General features: G+C 37.9%; 1 protein-coding gene across 2 annotated transcripts; it reads right to left on the bottom strand.

Moving 5' to 3' along the window:
• Window positions 1-85: 85 nt before the first annotated feature.
• On the bottom strand, window positions 86-4,548 carry LOC107817294 (large ribosomal subunit protein bL9c-like). Of its 2 annotated transcripts, XM_016643094.2 has the most exons (7): window positions 4,340-4,546; window positions 4,100-4,227; window positions 2,753-2,798; window positions 2,508-2,605; window positions 2,384-2,431; window positions 1,324-1,511; window positions 86-323 (listed from the first exon to the last, which is right to left on the bottom strand). In XM_016643094.2, the coding sequence occupies exons 1-6, from the start codon at window positions 4,475-4,477 to the stop codon at window positions 1,391-1,393; spliced, it is 579 nt and encodes a 192-aa protein (XP_016498580.1). In that variant the 5' UTR covers window positions 4,478-4,546; the 3' UTR covers window positions 86-323; window positions 1,324-1,390. The 2 variants fall into 2 exon arrangements, with proteins under 2 accessions (XP_016498580.1, XP_075078087.1); XM_075221986.1 differs by lacking the exon at window positions 2,384-2,431 and having other exon boundaries at window positions 1,324-1,557; window positions 2,488-2,605; window positions 4,340-4,548.
• Window positions 4,549-21,037: the final 16,489 nt, after the last annotated feature.

Raw genomic sequence — 21,037 nt, 5'->3', positions numbered from 1 at the left:
TTGCTTGGGTAACGAGTTCAGTTGAATACACTTACACGCCGTACGCGAAAGGTCTTGATATAATAATTACCTTGGAAACAAATGATTGAAAAGAAACAACAGGAAAAGAAGAGATAGATACAAGATTTGATCATGAGAGTTTATAACAACCAACGCAATGAAGACCCACAATGACAAATGAAATAAAAAGGCATAGGATGAGAAATCTGATGTTACACGTCAGGATAAATTATCTCAAAAGAAGAAAATTAATTTACAAAATTTGGGGTCCATATGTGGAGTCTGAATCTGATGTTCACATTGTTTATAGCAATCCTCCCTACCTGAAATGGAATTAAAAGAAAAGAAAACAGCAGTTCTGGATAAGAAATCTACATCAAGTTTATTGACTATGTATTATCTTTACAACTCAAAAGTTGCATTTTATTGATATTATTATAAGGAAGCACCTAGTTGCATGCAAGAAAATAACATATTCATGCATATCAACTACGAGGAATAACATCCCCAAACAAAATCCCTGTCACAAACCTAATCAACCAAGTCATCCAAACTCAATGCGATCACGGTTGGGACAGCACGAGGAAAGAGTAAAACACGAGCAGGTCATGTTATTCGTATTAGAACACATGAAGTTGATTTTTGTTTTGAAGACAGTTGCATATAATTTAGAGAATTTGAGCTCTACCATAAAAAAGGTAGAAATTCAAAAGGGTTTGACTTATCTGCCCTCACGAGTCGTAGCCTCATAGGAGAAAAGAAAGGGTGGAGAGGACCACCAACAAGGGTTGTGTCCTTAATCAGTGGCCTCGGATTCGAGCCTTGGGTATGGAGTCGCGCTTTGTTAGGGTTCAAGTTTTGGATATGGAGTCACCTTCTATACGGAACGTTTTACCCCCTAAGGTGGGACTTCCAGCGCGAATCCGAATTTAGTCGAGCCACAATGCAAGGGTGGGAAACCAAAAAAAAAAAGGTGGAGAGGACCATAAAATGTTGGCTCTTTCCCGTATAAATAAATGTTCTAGTTTACCTTAGTAGAAAATTATAAGTCTACCTCAGATTAACAAAGAAATTGCAAGATAGACAAAGCAATTCTGAATCACGAGACACAGCCCAAGCCTGAAATACAGATCTCCTTTCTTATATATTTCTTATACTTGTCATTACTTTAGAAACTTACGTTTGTGAACTGAAGCCTAAAACTTTGGGGCAACGTAGTTAGTGCTCTGTAAATGTGTGGTTTGAATAACAAGCATTTAATGTAGCACCTACGCCATTCACATTGCTTGAATAATAGCCATTGGAATCAACAAATGACTGTACCTTGACCGAGAGAGCCGATACAGCAAATTCCTAACTTGGCATCAACTGCACCAGAAAACCCCTATGCTTAATTGGCGAACACAGTCAACCTTACTCGAGCTGTAACATCTGGATGCAGCTTCAATTCAGCAACATATTCTCCAGTTTCTCGAATCTCAGGCAGAGAGACAATTTTCTTGTCCACCTCCCTACAAGTAGATTGCGTGTGAATATAGATTAAAGTTAAAGTAGGAACTAAGTTAATACATTTGATCTACCTTTAAGACTTTACGAGCCCATTTTGGTTTATCTCATTAAAAGTAGCTTATAAGCATCAAATGCCGAAACACCAATTTTATAAATAAGCAGTTACGTGTTTGAAAAGAAGTGCCGAAACTAATACTCCCTCCGTTTCAATTTAGATGAGATAGATTGACTCGACACGGAGTTTAAGAAAAAAGAAGAAGACTTTTGAAACTTGTGGTCTTAAAAGCTTAAGGGGTAAAAGTTTTGTGGGGCCATGACATTTGTGAGGTAAAATGAAAAAGTTGAATTTTTTCCAAATTTAGAAATGTGACATTTATTCTGGAACAGACTAAAAAGGAAAGTACCCCCGTCTAATTTGAAACAAAGGGAGTAATAAGTAGTTGGTCTGTCGGGTAAACAATTGCTAATAAGCAGTTGGTATGTCACTTCTCTTCCTACAAGAGAACAGATTCTCTATCCCTTCTCTTTTCTTTTTTGGGACAGAGGGGTAGAAGAAAGTGAATATGCTATCGTACAAACAGGCATCATATTGCTCAAAAGCCAAAAGTGTTTGCCTTAGAAATGGATGAACAATGGAATCAGCATATTCCATTGTCCTAGACGACTAATGTTGACGAGTAGGTAGCACCAGATCTTAGGTTGCATTGAAAGAAAATAAGCATTGTTTGAAAAATATCAGATGACAATTAAGTCTCTTTACCCAAAATACTTGAATGACTTTATAAACCAGATGAATCAGACAACATGAACTTAAAAGTGGTGAATAGTTCGCATACTTCTACATCCTCTGGGAGAAAAGATAGGAAATTAGTACCTCTGTAGCTGTGCTTTTATAATATCAACAAGATCCTGAGCAGTGACACTGCAATAGAGATGATGTCAAAAGGTCGACTAAATAATCACAAAGTTGCTAATCACAATTTAGTATCTCAACTGACCTTCCAAAAATTTGCTTTCCTTTCCCACCCTTGCGCTTCACCTTGAAGGCTCCAACAGTTTCAAAAATTCGAGCAAGCTGTAGTGCCTCTTCTTTCACCTTAATTCAAGATCAAAAACTTTAACTAAAACCATATTTGTTACCGAACCATTTATTGTGGCGTAGCCGACTCTTTTAGTGACTTGAAAATTAAAAACATTTGTTTTTCAACTTTCAACAGATTGGATCAATGAGAAATCTAATTACCCGTTGTTTCTCAGCCTCAATTCTCTCATCTTCCATCTTCATTTCCCTGAGAATAAAAGTACGTAATGTTATAAAACAAAAAATTGATCCATGAAGTTAATAGGTAAATCTCTCACTAAAGGCAAAGCACGCTAATAGCTATCAAACATTTCAATTGAATTGCTACCATCTCTAAAGAAGCCTTCACATATGTTTTTGTTCTTAAGTATGTCATTGCAAATCCTGCTTGGTTGAAGAGCCTATCAGAGGGAAGTTCAGTGCACACGTGTACTTGGGAGCATATACAGGAAGGATGTGTGTTAATACAGTGAAAAGGAAAATTAGAATGGTAGATAACCTAAAATATGATCGTAATATCAAGAAGCGACTTTTTTCTAGCTTTATTACTCTTTAAGGCATCGCCAGATATCATGGAAGGGAAAAAAAAGCCAATCACATATAAGAATGAAATAGATCGTGAAAATATTACTGACTATCAATTTTGGATAAGAATTTTACAAGATTATCACACCATATGTCTAACACAGCCCAAACCTAAAGATAAAGTAACTTAGTAGAAAAATATCCAGTGCTCTATGTTTAATCGACTATCTGTACTTACGCAATGTGGGAAAAAAATACTAAAGATGAATCCTTTATCAATGTTATATTTCGCTAAAAGAAGTGAACTTACTTAAAACCGATGATCATTGATCATAACAGGTAAAATCAATGAGCAAAAAAGTTACGCGGAGCTTGTATACTGACCAAGAGTTCTAACACCAATGTTGCATATTTCTGCTCAAGAAATATCGACAGTGATCAAGCATCATTATGGTACAACTTTCGCACACGAATATGTATATCCATGGGCATATTCACTTTTCAGCTATTTATTACTTATTAGTAATTTAAAGAATCCCATAGAGTATGCATACCTATGTTAATTACATTCGACACTGGTCTATCAGCGTAGATGAGTGATTAGACAACACGGACAATAGTGATAACATACTTCAACTCTTAACCAAACAAGCAAGTGCTGTGTGTGGCATATTGAATAGTCGAATCAAAGATTCCTGACAACTATTACAAGGCCCCGAAAATAAGATAATGGACAGAAGAACCACAGTCTTGAGTACAATAATATGGTTCAGTTGGTAATTTAAACTAAACAGGATGGTTGGTAATGTGATTATTCAACACTTAAAATCATGCATTAACACTTACTAGTCAATCTAATACAATCAGAAAATGGATCAAATTAACAAGCTTTAACTCAACAAAATGTAGATAATGAAAGAAGAATCTAGAGCAAAAAAAGTATATGACAAAATTTAAAGTTCCAAATAGAAGTTAACAAATTACTTGAGAAGTGTAGGTGTGACAATTTGAGCCATGCCCAATGGTAGCAGATAATTCCTAAAAAATCCAGCTTTAACATCCAAAAGCTCCCCCTTTTTCCCCAACTGTGTAATATCCTCTTTCAGTATTATCTGCCCCATAAAATAAAATAAAAACCATTGAGCTCTAAGACAGAAATAAAAATAAATAAGATTCTAAAGATAATAATTTGAAACATTATCACATTTTGAAGAATGAGTTTACCTTTCGTATTTTCTTGGCTTTTTTTTGAGCCACAATTGTTAAAATTGAGGTCCTCTCTGATAATTTGGGTGTTTCAAAATTGGTGCTTTTGGCTAAGCTATAATTGTGGAGCAAACAAGTTGTTGCTGTGGACGCCATTTGCTACTAACCTTTTTTGTTTCTCTTTGCTCAGTTTCTGTATTCACAGTCTATCGTTATCTTATCTGTAATGTCTCTCTGAAGAAGATAATGGCTTTCTTACCGGGCCCCAATTGGGCCAAAAGTTTACTGGGCCAATTCTTGGTAGGCGGCCTGCTTTTGGTCCAGTAATCACCAATTGGGCCATATTTATAGGTCCATAAGACGTCCTCAGGTATTCGGGAGATTTGCATAAATGAATCATTTATGTGAAAATAGCACGGGCTAATCAATTTTCGAACCGATAATTGAAAAATAGTCAGCATTTGCAAAGTCATAGAAAAATAGCCACTATTTTGCTGCAACACGGAAAGTTCTAGCATAATATACTGGAGATTAGTGCACCTGCGTATGAACTTCCAGCATATTATGCTGGAACTCCAACACACGGAACGTTTCAGTATAATATACTGAAGATTGGAGCATATATGTATGAACTTGCACCATATTATGCTGGACCAGTATATTATGTTGGAACTCCAGTATATTATGCTGGAAGTTCACATGTAAAAAATTCAAACTCCAGTATATTATGCTGGAATATTTTTCGGATTTTGAACAGTATTTTCGTTCAAATTTATCTTTACATAAATAGTGGCTAAACTTCCATTACTTTTAAAACTGTGGCTATTTTTCAATTACCACTTGTAAATCTGGCTATTTTTGAATTTCACCCCTCATTTATACGTGTTGTTTCAATTTTGCTCTGTTTTAAGGAATTTGTGGAAAAATAACCTCGCGTGTCATAATTTTTTCGCAAGTTACCTCGGGCAGAAGAAGGAAAAATTATGTGTTGACAAGTTATTTCGGGCGAGTTATAAATTGGGATCTTTAAACAAATATTTGGACATATTCATTATTTACTTTTTCTAGCCATACACGTAGTTTATACATTGATTATTGATAGTAGGCTATAATTATCTAGTTTAGCTACTATTTGCACTCTAACTTAGTTGCACTTTATTGATATTTGAATATTAAATGATAACAAATTGCTCTAGTTAAGAACTTTATGCTTTGCAGGAGAAATTCCGGGCTATGAGGACGTTAAAGAGTGTTTTGGAGCTAATATGGAGCATTGAAGGCCAATTGGAGGTTAGCGCGCTTAAAAAGAAGAAAGAAAAAATGCTGCAGAAAATCCTCCATGTGTGCGGTCTATGCGCGGCCATGCACTGGGCCGCGCATGTCAGGCAGAAACTGGCCAAATTGCGCGGACGCGCACGTGCTTCCGAGAAAAATCATCCCAGACCAATTTTGTAATTTGAGAGGCGACTAACCTTGACCTATATGAAGCCCAGCTCGCCCAAAAAGAGGGTATCTCTGTTTTTAGAAGAACTTTGGAGGCAAGAACACAAAAGGAGCAAGACGGAGAATTCTCCTACGAGTTTTTCATTATCTTCTTCTTCTTAATTCCATTGTTAGTTATGACTTTTTATATTGTAATCTTGCATAGTAGTATGAGTAGCTAAACCCGTCATCTAGGGTTGATGGAACCAATTGTTGGATGAAGTCTTGATTACATTTTGATATAATTAAGCCATTTTTACTCTATAATTGTTCAACTATGTGTTTCTTGTGATTAATTGAAAGGGCCCTTGATTAATCGTGTCTAGTTGTCTAGTGTTGCTTGAGAAAGAACACTTGATTAGATTGTTGTTGAACAACGCCACTTTCGAGTAAGTTAAGAGATTAATTACTTGAATTTAAAAGCGGGATTAGAGATAACGAAGCTTTGGTGTGATATTTATGAGTTGTACAAATTGTCAACTAGAGTAGTTCGAGAGAATGCTTCTAGTAAATTATCGTAATTGATCGAGAGATAAGTATGGTAAGCAAGGACTCATCATCTTTATAGAGTATCACGGCGAGATTATAGTAAACGTGTCAAAAATTAATCCGACAATTGGAAAAATCAATAACCCTAGATTCTTTTACCCTTGAATTCAACTTCATTCTTGCTTATTGATAGTTTTTATTGTCATTTTTCCTTAGTTAAATAATTTCTGTTAATTATCAAATACAATCTTGAACTCTGAAAATTGTCTGAGCTTATCATTAGCGATACTAAAAGTTGTAGCAAATAGATTAGTTTCCTATGGGATTCGACTCTGGACTTGTAAACCGGATTATATTTGCAGCGACCGCTTAGTCCTTTTTATAAGGCATAGTTGGGCGTGATCAAATTTTGACATCGTTGCCGGAGAACCAACGGTGTTATTTATTACAACTTGGAAGAATTGTTAGGATTTTTAGTTTAGATCAATTTTCTGTGGTGTTAAAAATATTTTCATTGAAATTCTCACGTTTGAACTCTTCTGTGACTCAGGTGCATGGCTAGATGCTCCTTGAGAACTGGTGAATTTTTTTGAAGGACTCTCAGATCCCGAGAAAGCATTTAGGGCATTTAATTGGGCTAACAAGAAGGGCAAACAGCTAAAACAAGACGAACAATTCGAAATTGAAATGGACGACGTCGAGAACGTCAATGAGAACAATAGGAATGATCGAGTTGACCCAAACATTGGAGTGGTAGAACCTCTTGCGCCAGAAGCTTCTCTATATGAATAGGCGCAACCAACTGCTGATAACCTGTCCACCGCAATTGCAGTCCCTCTGATACAAGCGAAGACGTTTCAGATTACCAACAACATGTTGTACTTGCTGCAAAATAAAAGGTTGTTCTCCGAGTCGTACATCGAAGACCCACAACAACATCTGAAAAACTTTCTATCAATTTGTGTCACTCAAAGACAACCGAATGTGACTCCTGAAGCAATCAGATTATTACTGTTCCCATTCTCAGTGACTGGGGAGGCTTAAACTTGGCTAGATTCGCTCCTAATAAACTCTATTGCTACTTGGGAGGAACTAGTCAAGCAGTTCTTAAAAAAGTTCTATCCACCCAACAAAACGGCGGGGCAAATTGATGAGATATTGCAATTCAGGCAGAAACCGACTGAAACCTTGCAGGAAACCCGGGAGAAGTTTAAGAATATGCTGGTGAAGTGTCCACACCATGGCATCCCGGATCAGATGTTTGGACAGAGATTTTATATGGGTTTGGCTGACGGTCTGAAGGCCAATGTAGATGCTTCATCTAGGGGTGCATTCTTGAGCAAAACATTCATAGAGTGTAAGATTCTTCTTGACAAGATGGCTCAAAATTTAGGCTAGATGACGAGAGATACAACACTCACTCCAATAGTGCATTCTGTTGCTCTTGACTCAAACAATACAAATGTAGAAAACATAGCCACTCTCATGACCCAGATGAGCTTGTTGACAAAGAAAATTGATGAGATGGGTACGAAACAGGTGCACATTGTTGATACGACAAATGGAGGCCTATGCACTCCCTGCATAAATGAGTCATATGTTTGCTCGTTGAGTGGAGAGAATGATAACCAGGGCTTCAAAGAAGACATGAATTACGTCAATAATTTTGGGGGTCAGAGGCAAGGTGGACAATAATGGGGACCTCAAAATTAGTAGTACAGACCAACCCAGCAACAATACAATACCATTCCAGGGGGAGCACGACCACAAGGCTAAGTCGTGACTTTTCAAAGGCAGCAGGGCTACAATCAACAGCACCAACAACAGTTGGCTTACTAACTGCCTCATCAACAGCAGGACAGTAATATGATAGAAATCAAGGTCATGCTGCAACAACTCATTGGGAAAAATGGAAAAATTCAAGAAAAGTTTGCCGCACATGATTCGGCTATTAAAGGAATTGAAACTCAATTAGGCCAGTTATCTATGGCCTTGAACAATCGCCCACAAGGAACGTTGCCTGCAGACATAAACATCAATCCAAAGGAGCAGAACCCAAATCAGCTAATGGCAGTAAGTCTCAGGAATGGAAGGGATTTAGACAGAGAGCAAGAAGTTGTTCAATCTAGGAGAGACACGGTGCCAATTTCTCCAGTGACATTAGAGACTAACGAGTCAATGGAGCTCATAGAGGTTGTAATTGAACATGCACAAGTTGACAAAGGTAAGGAGAAGGAATTTGAACAACTCCCAGAACAGGTAGTGGAAAAGGCTCCTAATAGAGAAAAGACACCAAGCAGTGGGCAGAAGCTAACTCCTGCACCATTCCCTCAAAGGTTGGTAAAGCAAAGGAAAGATGATCAATACAGGAAATTCATGGAAATGCTCAGACAAATTCAATTGAATATTCCACTGATGGATGCTTTGAGGGAAATGCCAGGCTATGCAAAAATGATGAAGGATATGATGTCTCGAAAATTTCACTTCCAGGACCTATCTACAGTAACTCTAACTCAAACATGCAACGTTGTAGTAACAAGACCTATGGCTCAAAAATTGTCTGATCCCAGTAGTTTCATTATCCCATGCACAATTGGAAGTTATGCTTTTGCTAAAGCATTGTGTGACTTGGGAGCCAGTATCAACTTGATGCCTTTGGCAATCTACATAAAATTAGGCACTGGCAGAGCTAGATCGACCTCAATGTTGCTGCAACTGGCTGATCGCACAGTCAAAAGGCCGACAGAAATTCTGGATGATGTGCTCGTCCAAGTGGGGAAGTTTTTATTTCCTGCCGACTTTGTTATTCTTGACTGTCAAGTTGATGAAGAAATACCAATAATTTTAGGGAGGTCGTTCTTAGCCACTAGGAGAGCATTGATCGATTATGAGACAGGAGAGCTAAAAATGAGGCTGAATAATGAAAAAATAATATTCAATGTTCAACAATCTATGAGGAGGCCCAGCAAAGTTGCAAATTATTTGCTAGTGGAGGCAGTGGATGTAATACTACAAGAGGAGGATGAGACCCTTAATGTCAGAGATCCATTAGAAGCTTGCTTGATGAATTTGGAAGATGTGGATGGTGAAGAGTTGGACGAGTGGGTCATGGCTCTCGAAGGTCAAGGGTTCTGGAAAAGGGAACCCCAATTCGAGCCACTACACTTAGAAAAAAGACCAACACCACCTGCAAAGCCATCAATAGAGGAGCCACCACAGTTGGACCTGAAACCGCTTCCAGCTCACCTCAGGTACGCTTTCTTAAGGCCTAACTCTAATTTACCTATTATTTTCTCATCCGGTTTGTAAGTTGTGCAGGTAGAACAACTCCTACAGGTGTTACAGGAATGTAAGACTGCTATTGGTTGGACCATGGCAGATATAAAGGGTATCAGCTCAGCCTTTTATATGCACAAGATTCTCTTGGAAGAGGGGCACAAACCTTCCAGAGAACATCAAAGAAGGTTGAACTCGAACATGAAAGAAGTGGTGAAGAAAGAAGTGATCAAGTGGTTAGATGCGGGTATCATCTTCCCCATCTCTGACAGTAACTGGGTCAGCCCAGTTCAGTGTGTGTTGAAGAAGGGTGGAATGATGGCCGTGAAAAATGAGAATAACGAGTTGATCTCGACTCGTACAGTCACGGGTTAGCAAATTTGCATGGATTATAGAAAACTGAACACAACCACCCGGAAAGACCATTTCCCCTTGCCACTCATTGACCAAATATTGGATAGGTTGGCTGGGCAGTCTCACTTCTATTTTTTGGATGGATATTCGGGGTGCAATCAGATCTCAATAGCCCCTGAAGATAGAGAGAAAACATCATTTACTTGTCTGCATGGATCTTTGCCTTTCGGAGAATGTCGTTTGGCCTATGCAATGCACCGGCTACATTTCAGAGGTGTATGTTAGCCATTTTCACTGATATGATTGAAGATATTATGGAAGTCTTTATGGATAATTTCTCAGTGGTGGGGGATTCATTCGAAGACTGTCTTCACAATTTAAGGAGAGTGCTAAAAAGGTGTGGGGAGACAAATTTATTGCTGAACTGGGAGAAGTGCCATTTTATGGTACAAGAAGGTATAGTATTGGGGCATCGAGTGTCCAGTAAAGGTATTGAGGTCGAACATGTTAAGGTTAACGTAATTGAGAAGTTATCACCGCCCACTTCGGTCAAGGCAGTGAGAAGTTTCCTTAGGCACGCCGGGTTCTACAGGCGATTTATAAAAGATTTCTCTAAAATTGCTAACCCCTTATGTAAACTCCTTGAAAAGGATCATCCCTTTGTGTTCTCTGATGATTGCAGGTTGGCATTTAAGGAGCTGAAGAAGAGACTGGTGACTACACCAATCATCGTTGCACCCAACTGGTAGAAGCCATTTCTAGCTCATGTGTGACGCGTGTGACTATGCTATAGGAGCAGTCCTGGGGCAGCGAAAGGACAAGCTGGTGCACCCAATTTACTATGCAAGCAGAATGCTAAGCGATGCACAGCTAATTATACCGTGACTGAGAAAGAGATGTTGGATGTGTTGTTTGCATTCGACAAATTCAAGTCTTATTTGATTGGTTCAAAAGTGATTGCTTATACTGACCATGCAACACTTAGGTACTTGATAGCAAAGAAGGAGTCAAAGTCATGCTTGATCCGTTGGGTTCTGTTGCTAGAAGAATTCGATTTGGAGATCTGCGATAGGAAAAAGACAGATAACCAAGTGGCAGACCACCTTTCAAGGTTGGAAGGAGCTGAAAAGAAAGTAGAGGTTGAAGATATAACTGAGACATTCCCGGATGAACAATTACTCGCAGTGGAAATGGAGGAGACGTCATGGTATGCTGATATTGCTAATTATTTGGCAAGCGGTATTGTACCTTATGAACTCTCTTCGATTCAAAAGAAAAAGTACTTTCACGATTGTCGGTCTTATTACTGGGATGAACCTTTACTTTTAAAATATGTGTAGATAACATGATCCGGAGGTGTATCCTCGAGAAAGATCAACCTTCTGTTTTGCAGGCTTGCCATTCTTCACCATATGGTGGGCACTTTGGAGGAATTCAGACATCGACGAAGATGTTGGAGTCGGGTTTCTATTGGCCGACTTTATTCAAGGATGCCCATGCTTGGGTGAAAAGTTTTGATGAGTGCCAAAAGACAGTCAATATATCTCGTCGTCACGAGATGCCGATGACTACAATTAAAGAGGTGGAAGTATTTGACATGTGGGGAATTGATTTTATGGGACCATTTGTTAGCTCATATGGTAACAAGTACATATTGGTAGCAGTTGACTATATCTCCAAATCGGTTGAAGTTGTGGCCCTTCTAACAAATGATGCCAAATGAGTGACAGGCATTCTAAAGAAAAATATTTTCACACGTTTTGGCACTCCGAGAGCTATAATCAGTGATGGTGGAACCTATTTTTACAATAGAGCGTTCGCAAGGCTGTTAGAAAAGTAAGGGGTTCGCCATAAGGTTGCCACACCTTATCACCCACAAACGAGCAGGCAAGTGGAAGTGTCCAATAGGGAAATCAAAAGTATCCTGAACAAAACAGTGAATGTGAAAAGGACTGATTCGACAAAGAAGTTGGATGATGCATTATGGGCATACCGCACAGCATTTAAAACTCCAATTGGTATGTCTCCATACAAGTTGGTGTTTGAAAAAGCATGCCATCTTCCGGTGGAGCTTGAGGATAAAGCCTTATGGGCACTGCGGCAGTTGAAATTGGATATGGAAACTGCAGGCACAATTAGAGTCATAGAGCTACATGAACTCGAGGAATTCCGGTTCCATGCATTCGAGAATACAAGATTGTACAAAGAAAGGATGAAGATGATGCATGATAAGCACATTCTAGATCGGAACTTCAAACCCGGAGATCTAGTATTGTTATACTACTCGAGATTAAGATTGTTTCTAGGGTAAGTTGAAATCTAAATGGTCAGGACCATTTAGAGTTGTGTAAGTGTTCTCAAGTGGAGCAGTAAAAATTGAGTCCGGAGATGTAACGAATAGGTTTAAAGTGAATGGGAAAAGGTTGAAACACTACCTTGGAATGGTTGAAGAAAAAGGGGAGAAAGTTGTGATGTCTTTGGAAGAACCCCAATATGTGAGCGAAGTGCAATCATGAAAGCCTGCGTCGTTCTACGACGTTAAATCAAGCGCTTACTGGGAGGCAACCCATGGTTTTGTTGTAATTCGTCGTGCCGCGACATTAAATCAGACGCTTCTTGGGAGGCAATCGAATATTTTTTCTTTGTTCTTATTTTTCGTATTTGATTTTGAACGGTGAAAGTATTAACAGGTCTATTGGTGTGAAGGGATGAAATTGTGCGCGACGGAAGGACTCGAGGTGAAGAAATCCATCCGGAGATATTTAAAAAGTGGCTAAAAGGGAGAAATTTCGAAGAACAAACGTGCGCGGCCGCGCATTGACCGCGCACTTTTGGACCCCTATTGTTGCACATGCGCGACCGCGCACTGAATGCACATGGACCGTGCATTTTTCAACCTCCACTGCCCAACGTGCACGGCCGCGCACTGACCGCGTATGGACCGCTCACTGGGCATCGTTTTTATGTTATTTCATTAGTTAATTTTATTTTTTTTTATTTTTTTCCTTTTCTTTTCTTTTCGTTAGTTTTTATTTTTTCTTTTATCCCTTACTAATAACCAATCCCCCCCCCCCACCCTTATTCCTCCCCTAAAATCTGAATAAAAACAAAACAAACCCTTCTCTCTCACAACAAACACACGCCCAAAACTCTCCTTTCTTCCCGATTTCAAAAGCAAAAAACCTACCTCCCTTTCCTCCTCTTCCCTACTCAATCACTCCCCAATCTCTATTCCTCACAAGCTTCTTCAGGTAAGTGCCATGGCTTCTATTTTCCTTTTCCTTTAGTTTTTATTTTTTTTATTTTTTCCAATTTTTTTCTTTTTTTCTTCTCTTTTAATTGTATAGTATTAGAAGTCATTGTTATTCTTTTCTTTGCTTTGTATTACTAAGTATACTTGCCGGTATATGAGGATAATAGAATTTTATCTTGTTGGGTTGGATTAGACATTATTAAGATTGTGGTGGAATTGAGGTATAATTGGGTGTTTGGGAAATTTGGGGTGAATTTGCACATCAAGTATTTGTTTAAATACCACAGTGAGTTCGTGAATGTAATTTGTGACCAATTATACGGGTGAAGTCTGAGTAACCGTTATTGGTTCACATATCCCGCCTTGTACTGATAGTGGTATTTGTTTTGTAGGTACTATGACTCCCTCAAATAAAAGACGAACCACATGCGCCTCTTCTAGTGGTCATGTAGGCTCGTCCCGAGCACGGGCCTCAACCAATATGCCTCAGTTTGATAGCACAAGATTTATATCAAGCTCAGCTCAGGAATATTTTAGTCAGAAGGCTCCTAAGAAGCCCATACCGGAACGGGGTATTGATAGGGGGTCCCTCCAAATTGATTGCCCCAATATGTATCAGGAGTTGGTTCGACGCAGGCTGGATATTTTCTTTGAAGAACCTGAAGAGGCCAACTTGATGGTTATACGAGAGTTCTACGCGAACTGCTCTGAACATGAGGACCATATTTGCACTGTGAGACAAAAGAGTGTTGATGCATCGATAGACGCCATTAGGAGGGCGTATCAGCTGCTAGTATTTGGTGGGGAGGAGGACTATTATGATACATATAGGCGAGAACCAACCTCCTGGAACCTGTTTTTCAGAACAATCTGTGTGCCAAACAAAGACAAAGTGTGGGTTACGTCGGGGAGGAAGTTTCACTCGGCCTCACTCAACTTTGAAGGGACGTGTTGGCTTTATATCATCAATAGTCGCATGTTGCCTTCCTCCAACACCACTGAGATGAACGGTCCCAGAGCTGCATTGATCTGGTGCTTTATGAATGGACACGATTTTTATGTGACTAAGGTTATTCACGACGAGATGTTCATCTGTTGTCCAGTGCAGAGGTATGGGTTCTTCTTCCCTTCACTAGTCACTAGATTATGTCGGGCAGCACGGGTGCCGGAGAACAAGAACATGGATAGAAGAGTGAAAAAAGAATCAAAGTTCCGGACAGATAAAGTGACTATTGGGAAGGATCATGTGGTACCTGGCAAAGCTAATAGTGATGAGTCTGATGTGCCAGATAAGGGAGATTAAGGGCAGACTGAGGTTGTGGCTGAGTCAACCCTCACGAGCAAGTTACTGAGGATGAGGGAACATCTGTGTTCAGATGGGATACGCGAATGATAGCCCTAGAACATAAAATGGCAGGGTTACACACTTCTGTCACGAATTTGGGGACTCGAGTTGATGCACTGGCCACCCAAAATGCAAAATCTGAGAAGAAGATCATGGCTTGGCTGTGTGCGCTGGGGAGGGTGTGCCATCTCGACCCCGGCACTGTCTCCGATCAGGATTGATGTACCAGGGAAGTTTTCTTTACCTCGCATTTTTTTATTTGTGTGGCATGGGGACATGCCACCATTTTAAGTGTGGGGTGGGAGATATTTTGTATGTATGTTGTATGTATAGAGTTATGTAAAGTAGTGTAGTTTCGTTAGTTAACTGAATAAAAAAAATCTTTAAAAGTTTCGATTTGTCCCGACGATGGATATCATTCGACGGGTTTCTTGAGGGATTCAAGTCGAAGAAAAAAAAATACAAAAAGATTTTCTTTTGTTAGGAGTGTATCAACTCCTCCTTGGTTTTTCTTTGGGCCACAATTCTTTTCCTAGGGTTTCGTTTGAACTGGGTGTAGTTAGTTTTTTAAATATTTCTTTTTAAGTTAGGAACCCTTGGGCTATGGGCTGAATTGGAAATAGGATCTCTTAACTTCGTTATGCCTTGAATATAGCGGCTACTTTAGTGTGACGCTTAGGCTCAATTGTTGATTCTTATAAGAGGGCCTTAAATTGTATGTTCTTAACTTGGCTTAAGTATCCTGACTAGAGTGTTTTGATGATCCAATCTGGAGTGACTCTTGTGCCATGTGTGTGTGAGGCTTGTTGTATTTTGTGTACTGCATTTGATGCCTAGAACTTGTCCCGTGTGTTTGCAAAGCGAAATAGTAGTCTTATTTAGTCTTGGAAGTGATATAGGCATTTCTTTGTTGAGCCATATATATATTCCACCCGCCTAATTGTTATGTATCGTAGTTAACCCCTTTGATCTTGTAATCATGTTTCTTTGGCAACTATATTACAAGCCCTACCCCTTTGTTTGAATTAACTATTTATTTGAACCTATTCACATCTCATGAGCACTTGAATTGCTATGAACTTGTAAAGGTTAAAGTGTGGGGTGGTTGGTGGGGTTTTTGAGTGGAACTAATGAAATAAGGAGAAAGGTGCACTGTGTTGAAAAAAAATAAGAAACAATAGTTGTATTGTGGTGAATAATATTCCTTTGGTGGCTTTTGATGTAATTGTGCTTAAAGAAGTATGGGGTAATATATATTGATGCGAAGGAGGAGTGTTAGTTTGATATAAGTATGGACTTGAATGTTAAAGTATATGTATTAAAGTGCATAGGGAGGTGTAGTCACTCTTATATCCAAATATATCCTACCCGATCCGCAGCCTACATTACAACCAAATAAAGTCCTACTTGATCCTACAATGAATGAGCTCGATTAGTATAGTAGTACACTACGGGCAAGCCTATGGAGCATCTTTTGTGGTACAAGAATATCATTTCTGAGGGTGAGTGAATTCTGTCTATTTTGAAGTCCCTCATTGTGCATGAATTTTATTGATTGTAGAATGAGTCTCTATTGTTGTGAGCAGGCACTTGATTCATAAAGAAAAGGTAATTCTTGACCTCTGCGTTAGAGTAAGTGAGTAAGTTAGGAATATTACGTAGTGTGTGGGAGTCAACTCTTGAGGTGAAGATATTACAATACTATGCTCAATCTATGTGAAATATTCTTGGTATGATGAGTTAGGGAAGTCGCTTAGTGAAGTTAGGCCTCTGTAGAGTGTGGTTTGATTGCTTGGGGACGAGCAATGATTTAAGTGTGGGGTATTGATAGTAGGCTATAATTATGTAGTTTAGCTACTATTTGCACTCTAACTTACCTGCACTTTATTGATATTTGAATGTTAAATGATAACAAATTGCTCTAATTAAGAACTTTATGCTTTGCAGGAGCAATTTCGGGCTATGAGGACGTTAAAGAGTATTTTGAAGCTAATATGGAGCATTGAAGGCCAATTGGAGGTTAGCGCGCTTAAAAAGAAGAAAGAAAAAATGATGCAGAAAATCCTCTAGGTGCACGGTCTATGCATGGCCGCGCACTGGGCCGCGCATATCAGGCAGAAACTGGCCAAGGTGCGCGGCCGATGCGCGATCGATGCGCGAACGCGCACGTGCTTCCGAGAAAATCATCCAAGGCCAATTTTGTAATTTGAGAGGCGACTAACCTTGACCTATATGAAGCCCAGCTCGCCCAAAAAGAGGGTATCTCTATTTTTAGAAGAACTTTGGAGGCAAGAACACAAAAGGAGCAAGACAGAGAATTCTCCTACGAGTTTTTCATCATCTTCTTCTTCTTAATTCCATTGTTAGTTATGACTTTTTATATTGTAATCTTGCATAGTAGTATGAGTAGCTAAACCCGTTATCTAGGGTTGATGGAACCAATTGTTGGATGAAGTCTTGATTACATTTTGATATAATTAAACCGTTTTTACTCTATAATTGTTCAACTATGTGTTTCTTGTGATTAATTGAAAGGGCCCTTGATTAATCGTGTCTAGTTGTCTAGTGTTGCTTGAGAAAGAACATTTGATTAGATTGTTGTTGAACAATGCCACTTTCGAGTAAGTTAAGAGATTAATTACTTGAATTTAAAGGTGGGATTAGAGATAACGAAGTTTTGGTGTGATATTTATGACGTACAAATTGTCAACTAGAGTAGTTCGAGAGAATGCTTCTAGTAAATTATCGTAATTGATCGAGAGTTAAGTACGGTAAGCAAGAACTCATCATCTTTATAGAGTGTCACGGCGAGATTATCGCGAATGCGTCAGGAATTAATCCGACAATTGGGGAAATCAATAACCCTAGATTCTTTTACCCTTGAATTCAACTTCATTCTTGTGTATTGATAGTTTTTATTGTCATTTTTCCTTAGTTAAATAATTTCTGTAAATTAGCAAATAAAATCTTGAACTCTGAAAATTGTCTGAGCTTATCATTAGCGATACTAAAAGTTGTAGCAAATAGGTTAGTTTCCTTTGGGATTCGACTCCGGACTTGTAAATCGGATTATATTTGCAACGACCGCTTAATCCTTTTTATAAGGCATAGTTGGGCATGATCAATGGACAAGCAATCATAAGACATTACTAATGTTCATAGATTGAATGAAATAAGCAATTGGGTAGGCTGCTATTTGAGTAGATTCTTCTTATAAATTTAGTATAAATTGTTCCTAGTTTTGTTGGATGAATAAAAGATGCGTTGTTCACAAGTCATATCACGTGAGCTATGAATATAACTTCGATACAAACTGTTCACAAGTTCTGCCGGATGAACAAATCTAGCACGTATTGTTTATTTGTTTACAAGTACTATCTCACTGATAAGACTTGATATTATGTTTATTCTACCAATCTTGTTAATTTGTTCATAAGTTTTGGCGGATTGGCAGACACTATTAAAAAACGGGAAAATTTGACCGCCAAAATCAATCGATATTGATCGATAATTAGTAAAAATTGACCGAAAACCGACCTATTCGTGGAGGTCGGTAATCATAACGTCGGTAGAGCTAACCGACCGACTTTGATCGGTATTTTCTGACCGATTTCAGTCGGTCAATTAAATTCAAAAAAAAAAACAAAATTGCCGAAAAAATCGACCAAAGTCGGTCGGTATTTTAATTATATAATTAAAAAATACACCATCTAGGAATCGAACCGGGGTCTGTACTATAGCAGAATACTATTCTACCACTAGACCATTTGTGCATTTTATTTTAAGACTGTCTTTTATTTTATTTATACTCTTTAATTGTATTTTCGCATGAAAATGACCGACCGTTTATTAAAAAATAAAATTACCGACCGAATTCAATCGTTTTTTTAAAATAACCAGCTGAATTAACCGACCGATTTCGGTCAGTTTTTTAATATTAATTTTAATTTATTTTAAATGAAAAATCGGCCAAAGTTGGTCGGTTTCTTGAAAAAAAAGATTCGCGGGATTGAAAAAATAGCTTTCCGCTTTTGCGCCAAAGAAAACCGACCAAAGTTAGTCGGTTTCGTAAAAAAAAATTAAAAAATAAAATATTTTGAAAAACCGACCGACTTCGATCGTTTTTTTGACCGATCAAAATCGATCGTTCGGTCAATCGCGATCAGTTTTTGCCGAATTTCTAGTGGTGAGAACTTGCTTATGTTGTCCAATTGTTCATAAATTTTGATAGGCTGACAATAATATACTGTCTTCATTAAACCTAAGTTGTTAAATTATTCACAACGATTAATTACAAAATTGTATGTGACGTTTAATTATTAGAATTTGTTACTTTATTATCATCAATTCACACACCTTCCTTCTTAAAAGCCATCACTTTGTTAATTACTCCCTCCGGATCATAATAAGTGATTAATTTGCCTTGAGCACACCTATTAAGGAAATCCAAAATTCTACACAAAAATAGTTAGGCCTTATTTGTTTTTGTTTTTTAAATTAAGACGTCTGAATCTGAATACACATCTGAATATCGAGATGTGTATTAAGATTAAAACATCTAAATCTGAATACACATCTGAATATTAAGATGCGTATTAAGATCTGAATACTAAATGATTAAGACTGTTTGATTTTTAATATCTGGATGTATAAAATTTATCTTTATTTGAAAATCAATAAACATAGAATTCAAATGAAATACTAATTAATCTAATATTCTATCAATAAAATATATTTTTTTTTAAAATATAGTAGTTGCTGGTGGCGATGGCTAATGGTGGTACTTGTGAATGCTGACTAGAGGCGGTGGTTGGTGGTACGTTTGGTTGATGGTGGTGGTTCAGGGTAGTAGCTAGTGGTGATTAGTAGTGGTGGCGATTCTGATTGATGATGGTGGTGGTGAGTGGTGATAGTTAATAATGCCGGGTGGTGGTGGTAGTTGTGATTGATAAAGGTGGTGGTGGGTGGTGGGAGTTTATAATGATGGGTAGTGCCGGCTATGATTATTGATGGTGATGGGGTGGTTAGTTGTGGTAGTTGAGGTGGATGCGTGTTTGTGGTTGAGAATGATGGTGGTGGGTGGTGGTAGTAGATTATGATGGCGACTATGATTGAGGATGATGGTGGTGGTTGAGTATGGTGGTGGTGGTGGCATGGTGGTAGTTGATAATGGTAGGCGGTGGCGACAATTAATAATGAATATGGATGATAGCATCTTAATGAAATTAAGTCTCTGTTATGGATCTTAATCATACAGACCTATTCAGACTCATTAAGTGGTTGTGAAGTAAAAAAAACAAACATAGTTAATGATTAAGATCTGAATAATTAAGATTCAGACTTTAAAAACAAACGCACTTAATGTTTGAGATCTGAATGATTAAGATTCAGACCCTCATTAAATGCAAACAAATGAGGCCTTAGTGTGGCTAAACTACCCTTAATTAAATATTGCAGTATAGTTAATATAAGGAGTAAAAGACTTTTTAGAGATACGTACATAAGGGTAATTTTGAAAAAATAAATTAAATTGTTTCTTGGTTATATAAATAGACATTAATTTTGAACCAAAATAAAAAGGCAAACTGGTCACTTATTGTGGACCGGAGGGAGTAGTTACTTATAGTATTAATTATAAAAGTTGATAAAACAAAAGGATTCAGTGGTGGGACTAAAATAGAGATATCTGACGAAGAAAACTATAACAATCTTAAATATTACATCGTCAAAATGGAGATAAAAGTTAAACACCAGCTGTTAAAAGTACATTTAGGTGAATTTTTTTGCAAGTTTTCTCTCTTTTTTCCTCTTAATCAAAACATGTAAATTGTAAATATATAAATAAATCACCTTCCTTTTTAAGTACATTTCATTTCATTATTTAAATTATGAAGAAAAACTTATTAACCATAAGCATATAATCATGACATAAGGGGGTGAGCGGAATGACTTCCCTTCCAAAACCAAATATCAAATGGTGAAATAAGTTCAACTGATCAATAAACTTTCCGTTTCCTAATAATCTTTATAAAAATAAAAATAAGGAAACGAATATTTGAAAAGGAAAATGAATGAAAAAATAGAATCATAAGGGACAGAAAATTATAAGTGTTAATCAATGTACGTTGGTCGAATTAGATACAATAGATGAACGCGTTGACGACAATATGGGAATTTCTGTGCGACTCAAGAGCTCATATGCATGAAAAATGAGTGTTTTATGGAGCTTAGTAAATGCATTAAACATGCGATTTGTCTCTGATTGTACAACGTTTGTCATCCCTAATTATAAATATATGAAAAAGGATAATTTGATTCACTAGATTACCATGAGGGGTGGTTATATATATTATGGGTAAAATGTCACTTGCACTCAGAGCTAGCTAGTTGATTCTTTCCGAAATGTGTTGAGGCGTAGTAATTGATTGAACATTTTGAGATAAAATACGATTCGGTGCAAGTTGTGAGAGAGGTACCAAATCAAGATAAACTCTTTTCGAAACCCTATAAATATAAT

Source organism: Nicotiana tabacum, chromosome 9 (assembly GCF_000715075.1).
Source record: "Nicotiana tabacum cultivar K326 chromosome 9, ASM71507v2, whole genome shotgun sequence".
In the NCBI taxonomy this organism is placed as follows: Eukaryota; Viridiplantae; Streptophyta; class Magnoliopsida; order Solanales; family Solanaceae; genus Nicotiana; species Nicotiana tabacum.
This window is presented reverse-complemented; position numbering and strand designations above follow the sequence as displayed.

Bases quoted from the DNA above. Each gene is read 5' to 3' on its own strand.
- LOC107817294 (XM_075221986.1), bottom strand. From the start codon at position 4,477: ATGGCGTCCACAGCAACAACTTGTTTGCTCCACAATTATAGCTTAGCC. The intron at 4,228-4,339 runs GTAAACTCATTC...TTTATGGGGCAG, and splicing joins AAGCCAAGAAAATACGAAAG to ATAATACTGAAAGAGGATAT. The intron at 2,799-4,099 runs GTAATTTGTTAA...TTTTATTCTCAG, and splicing joins GTCACACCTACACTTCTCAA to GGAAATGAAGATGGAAGATG.